The sequence below is a fragment of the Papilio xuthus genome, unplaced genomic scaffold (assembly GCF_000836235.2).
Source record: "Papilio xuthus unplaced genomic scaffold, Pxut_1.1 DF827756.1, whole genome shotgun sequence".
Lineage (NCBI taxonomy): Eukaryota > Metazoa > Arthropoda > Insecta > Lepidoptera > Papilionidae > Papilio > Papilio xuthus.
In genome coordinates this window covers 1,466,165-1,474,238 of record NW_013530893.1, presented here as the reverse complement: position 1 = coordinate 1,474,238, position 8,074 = coordinate 1,466,165, and the positions used below count along the sequence as shown (strand labels likewise).

At 35.3% G+C, this 8,074-nt stretch overlaps 1 protein-coding gene across 3 annotated transcripts in view; it reads left to right on the top strand.

The window, feature by feature from the left end:
- Positions 1-8,074, top strand: part of sp3 (phosphatidylinositide phosphatase spermathreecae) — a 20,281-nt gene that overhangs the window by 4,855 nt on the left and 7,352 nt on the right. For 2 of the 3 annotated variants that reach the window (XM_013310162.1, XM_013310164.1), the window contains exons 6-14: positions 1,168-1,240; positions 1,620-1,812; positions 2,784-2,949; positions 3,333-3,494; positions 3,799-3,869; positions 5,778-5,916; positions 6,507-6,634; positions 6,967-7,135; positions 7,871-8,033. In XM_013310162.1, the coding sequence (XP_013165616.1) occupies positions 1,168-1,240; positions 1,620-1,812; positions 2,784-2,949; positions 3,333-3,494; positions 3,799-3,869; positions 5,778-5,916; positions 6,507-6,634; positions 6,967-7,135; positions 7,871-8,033 (1,264 nt within the window). The remainder of the gene's footprint in view (positions 1-1,167; positions 1,241-1,619; positions 1,813-2,783; positions 2,950-3,332; positions 3,495-3,798; positions 3,870-5,777; positions 5,917-6,506; positions 6,635-6,966; positions 7,136-7,870; positions 8,034-8,074) is intronic. The other variant, XM_013310163.1, reaches the window with a different exon arrangement.

Genomic DNA, 8,074 nt, shown 5'->3' with positions numbered 1-8,074 from the left:
ATTTTATAAATATTATGGTAAAACTAGCTGTCGCCCGCGACTCCATCCACAAGGAATTAAGAAAAAAATTAATTAGTAGCCTATGTGCTCTTATGCCAAGTTTCAGTAACGTCCATACAGCCGTTCTGGAGATAACTTCAAACAAACATCCATCCATCTAAAGATTCGCATTTATAATATTAGTAAGATTAACGTACTACTAACGGACGTACTAAGACCACAATTTTTTAAAGAACACAAGGCAAATATGAGTTTTAGTTCGAATTTCCTATTTTAGTATTGTGTTATGTTTAAAAAAAATTAAAATGTATTTAAGGACAGAAATATATTTGCACTTATTTAAAATATTAATGAGAGATATAGTTATATAATATTTATATAAGTAATACTATCATGTTTCATACTAATATTACAAATACATATGTATGGATGGATGTTTGATGAAAATCGACAAACACGTAGACTACAGTTTGAAATATAACATAGGCTACTCTACATAACTCAGTTTATTTTTTATTTCACGCGAATGAAGTCGAGGGCGACGACTAGTTTTACATATATTTGGTATTATTAATCTTCGTAATATAAGAAAAGTTATTTTGTAGTATAGTTGATAGATTAAGTAATTTGGATAGGATTCAATGTTAGCTATGACTCGACAATGTATCGATTTCCAAGCAGACAGACAGTCGCCGGCAAATAATGTTTAGGTACATAAACACTTGACATTGGCCCAATCAGATGAGGGAGAGCCATAAACAAGAAACAGAACAGAATGTTTAGGTAGAAACTGGAAATAGGACATTATGAATAAGTTATCGGGTTGGTTGTATATTAGTTGTCGTCCGAGAATCTATGTATGCCAAATTTCAGCGAGATTCATGCAGTCGTTCTGGAGATATATAACAAACGCCTTTATAATATTAGTAAGATGTTTCGATGTATGGTTAGATATTCATCTATGGATTTGGATGGATGTATGTTGGAATGTATCTCCAGAACGGTTGCATGGATTTCGCTGAAATTAGCATAGATTTAGAACATAGTCTGGAAGAATAAATAGGCTATTACTTAAGTTTTTTTTTTAAATCTGCACAGACGTAGTCGCGGCGATAGCTAGTACACAATAAACAGAATAGAAAGTAATTTTTATATTTTTTATACCAGGTACGTGGATCTGTACCAATATTTTGGAGTCAACCGGAATATAAGTTTCGACCACCACCACGACTTGATAGAGGTAATTTGATAAAAACCTTTAATTTATTATGTAAAATACGCTTTTAAAACATATTGATATCTCTGTTTTGTCAAAGATAATGACAGGGATGACTATATTGTTTACAGAGATTATGGTTTAAGAAACCAGCGGCTAGTAGGGTAATGTTTTTCATGTGTATGTAAATTTTGATATATGTTTGTATATAAATTTCATTTTAACCGTTTAGCAAATTGCTAAACCAATTTTGATGACTTGGTTATTATTAGATTAATATTTATGACCTTAATATCATATAAATCGTGTATAAACATAATATGTTAGTTATTTGGGTAAAAGATCGTGTTAAAATGTTGAAATTTTCAAAAAAGTCTGAATTTAAAATCGTTCGGTAACATAGGTGAGGAAGAAACGCATACAGCATTTAAGAAGCATTTCGAAGAAGAATTGAAGATTTATAAACAAGTGTGCATCGTGAATCTGGTGGAGCAGCAGGGAAGAGAACGTGTTATCTGGGAGGCGTACGGCAATCATGTCCTCAAGTTCAACAGCCCTGATGTTATATACGCCACATTTGATTTCCATGAATACTGGTAAGTATTAGTCTTATTTTATATATTTTTAGATATTAGCTGTCGACCGCGGTTCCGTCCGCGTGTTTGTCTAAAAAAAAATGTAGGGGTGGACTAACCTTAACATTTAGGGGGATGAAAAATAGATGTTGGCCGATTCTCAGACCTAATCAATATGCTCACAAAATTTCATGAGAATCGGTCAAGCCGTTTCGGAGGAGTATGGGAACGAAAATTGTGACACGACAATTTTATGTATAAGATCTAGCTAGAATCTTTTGGCGCGAATGGCTTTCGTTACAAAGTCAACTGTCAGAATGATTAGTGAGGGGACTTACTACAACAATCAGTAGTACCAACAGTATTCTTATTTTTGTATTCGGTGAACGTTTCGGGATTTCGTTTTTAATTATTACCTGTCTTATAGATATGACGAAAACAACAATAATTATTTAAATTTATTAAGATCAATAGTTTTAGACATTAAGTAGCGTAACGGAACGCCAATCAGAATTTGTGTCGTCACGCTGGGGACGGCGCCATTGTTATTTTCATAGTTCAGAATTTAGTACCACAATATTGCTGTTCTACGTCACAGTGTGACGTCACTGAAGACGCCATGACAAGTTATCGTATTTGCACGATATTTTAAAAATTGGTTTTTGTTTTTAAAAACAAAAAATATATAATTTTATTGTATTTTATTTAAAAAAAAACATATTACGTTTTTTAAATCTTACTAGCTTACTTCTTGCTTAAAATATTATAAATGCGAATGTTTGAATGGATGGATGTTTGTTAGAAGGTGGCTATCTCCGAATCGGCTGCGAGAATCTTACTGAAATTTGTTAGAGATGTAGAACATAGTCTGGAAGGATACGTAGGCTATTAATAAATTTTATTTTTACTTCCGTACTGACGGAGTCGCGGGCGACAGCCAGTTAACCATACATTAATGTTTACGTCTTAAGCTTATTACGTTTGAATTCCAGTCGCGGCATGCATTACGAGAATGTAAGTATTCTCATCAATGCAATTGCGGATATAATAGGCGAGATGAGGTTCTGTTGGCGCGACGACCGCGGCCTCATCTGCACTCAGGACGGCGTCTTCAGGGTTAACTGCATCGATTGTCTCGACAGGACTAATGTGGTACAGGTAAGTACAGTCAGGGAATTTGTCGGTGTTTGAATTTAAAAGTTATAAAAAAAATGGCATTTTTTAAAAACTTAAAAATTTTACACCTTCTGGGGCAATTTTAATTTTCTTTAAAATCATTGTTAGTTGTATTGTTTTTTTATTTCATATTGATAAAGGGTTATTGACGATAACATAATAGCTTTTTTTTTAAGTTTATAAAAAATTCCATTTATTTTTTTTAATACCCAGAGGGGAATTTTAATTTTATTTTTCTGGTGACCCTTGTGACCACCCATATCATCCCCCTTCCTATGTACGTAACCTTTTGGGACACCCTGTATAGTATCATAGTGTATTCGTGTATTTCTTGATTTTATAAGTGAAAAAAAAACTGTGTACAGACAGCGATAGCTAAGTACGTGCTGGAGCTGCAGCTGTGCAGGCTGGGGTTAGGCACGCCGGGGTGCGGGCTGCCGGCGCCGCTGCGACACGCCTTCCTCACAATGTGGGCGGACAATGGCGACGTCGTCTCGCGACAGTATGCCGGCACTAAAGCACTCAAGGTAATCTGCCTTCAATCCTTATAGAGGATTAGCTGACGCCCGCGACTCTGTCTGAATGAACTGAGAAAAAACTTAATAAGTAGCCTATGTCTTCTTTCAGACTGTGTTCTATTTGTATGCCAAATTTTAGCAAGATCCGTGCAGCAGCAGGAGATACCTTCTAACAAACATCCATCCATCCAAACATTCGCATTTATAATATTTGCAATCTCCTTCTCTTTTCAGATCTTTTCCTTTCTTTACATCTTCAGTATCTTTGAAGTCAACAAAAAAGATATGTTTTAACATGTTATTTTTTATACAGGGTGATTATACTCGCACGGGCGAAAGAAAATTCACTGGAATGATGAAAGATGGCGTCGCATCAGCTAACAGGTAACACTCCTTATTTCTTAAATCTAAACCTAAAAAAAGCCAATAAATAAATTCTTATTAAAAAACAAAATGGCTACCGTTTCCCGCCAGATTCCTCATCCGGCATTTTAATGACGCCATGACACAATGCGCCATAGACATCGCTCTCGGGCAGCCGATCGATGAGTCGACCATAGACGAGCTAGATCTCTGGCACGATGTTAAAACAGCTTCAATGATGGTACTAGAGAATTTGGAACCGAGTAAACCGAAATTCGGTATGATGCCTTCATATTTCGGTCATCCAATGAGAAGTGAGCTCGCATCCGCTCAGGTTACATACGGTGTGGGGAGGTCAGTTTATACTGGATGCTTCACTTCGCTTCCCTAGCGTGTAGCGAATAAACTTTACTATTGTAGACACATATTGTTGTCTCTTTTTATTCAAAGAGAATGAGAGAGATAACAATATGTATTCAAATACCACGGCAAATGTAATCCACATTTATTTGAAAAAATTTCACTAATCACTTCTTTTTTGCTCAATATAGAACCTTACTTACTTATTAATAAGATTCATTTTACTTTGAATGAGGCAAATTGCAAAGATAACATCGTTTTCGTAATAGTGTTGAATTAAATGAAAAAGCTTTAATCAGTGCTTATACTGTTTTGTCATAATATAGAGTGTTTAGTAATTTTAGTTAATTGGCTTGAGTTAAATTGATAGTAAGACGCCAATATCATATACTACGCTTTAAATCAAAAATAGTAAATTATATCTTCAAAGTTTTTGTAGTGATGCCTTAGGTTTGTTAATAATAATGGAATTATTATATTATAGAACGCCTACAGCTTTCGCAATAACCAATTTAATATGACCCCTGCTTAAAATTGTACGTAGCTATTAAAATATAATAAAAACATTTTTATGACCATTTTACGTAAGAAGTTTTCTGAGTCAATATGTAAAACAATGTAAAAAATTTATAACATGTATGAAAATAAAGAACACAAAGTAAAAAAAGGTCCCTGACCAAGCGTCAGGGTTACAAGAGAAGGTGGCTAAAAATTAGCCACCAGAGAAAAAAAAAAAAATAATGTCTGTAAACTACTGTCAGGTTCTTTTATCATTTTGAAATTTTTTAATCTATATTAAAGTTTACCTAGTAATAAATCTAGACTATATCATCCGGGGATAGTGTAGCTTCCCAACAGTGTAAGAATTTTTCAAATAAGTTCAATAGTTTCGGAGCCTAATCAAAACAAAAAAATCTTTCCTCTTTATAATATTAGTATAGCATTAACGTTTTAAGGCCACATTTATTTTACACAGTTATAGGATAAAAAAAAATATGGAATTGCACAAAATTTTTTTAACGAGTTTTTTTTAAATAAAAAAGATTTTTATATAAATGCACAAATTGGATTTTAACTTTTTCAATAAACAATAACCACAATATAATTATATCTAATTCACGAAGAGCACAGATTTATAATTTTCCTGTTAATTTTTGTCTTTTTTCCTGTCATGTTAATTTAACTATAATAGTTTTAACTGTTGAATAATTTTTAAGTCCAAATAAACTCTCGAGTCTGACTTTAAAGGTAACTTAAAAGGTTTTTGACTACTAGTATATAGCTGTCGCCCGCGACTGCGTCCACACAGATTAAAAAAAAAACACTTATATAGTGTTATGTGTTCTTCCAGACTATGTTTTGTTATGTTAAATTTCATCAAGATCCTTTGAGTCGTAGAGATACTTTGTAACAAAGATCCATCCATCCAAACGTAACGTGCGCGTAATGATAGTAACTTTGGATTTTTTTCGACATCTAGTTAGACATTTTTTCCCTACAGCCATTGAAATGTTTAATTCCATACTATTTGACGTTAACCCTTTGACAGCCGTAGTATTATTGTTGCAGGTACTACTTGTCGACGTTCAAGGACGCTCTCCGGCAGGTGGCTATCGACGTGATGACAGGAGAGTCTCGCAGCATACCGGAGCAGCTGATCGTGCCTGAATGCAGTCGCTGCACCAATGTCAAGGTTCTTATGCTTAATGTGGGTGCATGGTTTATTTTGTTTTGCTAACAGGTACCCCCTGGTCTTAACCTTTTGTGGGGCTTGTTTAAATCCATGGTCATAGAGATTTTTTTTATATCATAAGATGTTTGTCACTTCAAATCGCTGATATAGAGAAGCGACCTTTGCCCATAGACATACGCAAGCATATGCATTGTCTACCTTTAAACTATGGAGGAGGGGATGCACAGAAAGATAATATTTTTCCTTCCCATGCATCCTCTCGTCAGAAAAATCCACTTCCCATCCTTTTTTTTACAAGAAAAAGTGTGGAGAGGACCAAACTTAGGACACACACTCATTTTTTGGGGCATGTCTTATACCATAATGGTAATAGCGTGGTGATTCTGTGCTAGAAACATTGTAGATCAAAGTTAAAGCAATGTTTTTTAGTTCGCTTTATATTATGTAAAGATTTTTTGAGTTTGCTTTTTATGTATTGTTTTTTTTTTTAATTTTGAAGCATTAATTATTTTTTTAAATCATAAATCATTGGCAGTTTGATTTTAATAAATTTATGTCTTATGTACTATATAAAATAAATTTTCATTCTCGTGTATTATATAAAGGAACAAACAGAACCGGACACAGCGGCGATGGCGCAGCACGTGAAGTCCCTTATCGACGATTGCAAGAAACTGTTGGTGGATACGGAACCAGTGCTAGGCTCCTGGGGTCTTATAGATGCTGACCCACAGTAAGTAAAATATAATAATCCTGATAATATCCTGTGTAAAAATGAAGCAAATAATTTTGTGGACATATTATGTCGTGTCCGTGATTTAACTAAAATGATGGCTACTTTATATTTCTACTACACTGATTGCAATTATGGACAATCTAAAGGTGTCCTAAAATATAGACTGAAATTATGGACACCCTACACTTCTATCCTTAAACACAGATTATTTTGGACACCTTACACTTGTATCCTAGAATAACGATTTAAATCTTGGTCACCCTACAAATATAGCTTCGACTATAAATGTTAGGAATGCATGCATCATCTTCCGTCTCTTTCTCTCTTAGTACCGGCGACCCGCACGAGACAGAGATGGATAGCGTGATGGTGTTAACAAGCGATGCGTACTACGTGACGGATTATGACGAGACGTCTGACCGCTTGTTGTCAGTGCAGCGCGTGCCGCTCGCTGACGTCACGCTGCTCGAGCTCGGCACTCTCGACACTAATCCTACGGTAATAGAGATCATATTCGCTTGATACTTGCGTTCTGTACTTCTGTGACGTCACGATTACTTTCATTGTATTGACTAATTGCGTGTGTATGTATGTCTTATGACTTGACTATTTTTTATGATTAGAATGACGTAAACGTTATTTCTTAAAGCTAACTTGACATTAGGGCTTAGCACGAATATCTGAGAGCGTCAGTGGCTCAGGAGTCAAGCACTTGACTTGCAATCTGCAGGTCCTGGGTTCGAATCCCGCCATGTAACAATGTGTTTTTCAGTTTTCCGATTTTCATATGTACATTTATCCGACGTTCTTACGGTGAAGGAAAACATCGCGATGCTGCACATATCTGAGAAGAAATTCAAAGAGTCAATAGCCTAATGGTTAAGGGTATGGATTTCCGATCACGAGGTCGGGGTTTCGAATCCCGCCATTCGACTATTCTCGTAAACCATGTCCTAGCACAGGCCTAAAGCTTAGTTGGAATGGTAAAAATAAATATTAGTAAATTTCCATAAAAATCTGCTAATATTTAAAAAAAAAAAAGTCAACCAACCCGCACTTGGCCAGCGTGGTTGACTATGGCCTAATCACCCTTAACTTAGGGTAGGCCCCGAGCACCTCGTTGGGGACGTATAGACTTCTGACTTCTAGGTGTCTGCAGTCATTCACCTTATATTATAAAAAATAATTCAAAAAACAACATTACTCTTATCAGTCAGTCGATTTTACTTATAGATATTCGGTGTTGGACGCAAAAGCAACACAGAGCCGGTTGTTTGTATTCGTATAAGTTACAAGTATAACGGTGAGCCGGGATACTTCCACATGTTCCGGTCTACATCGCTACGTTTCTTCAATAATATGGCGGTTGTCATCAATACAAGAGATGAAATGATCGGTTAGTAATATAATATACGACTAGCAGTTACCCGCGAAACC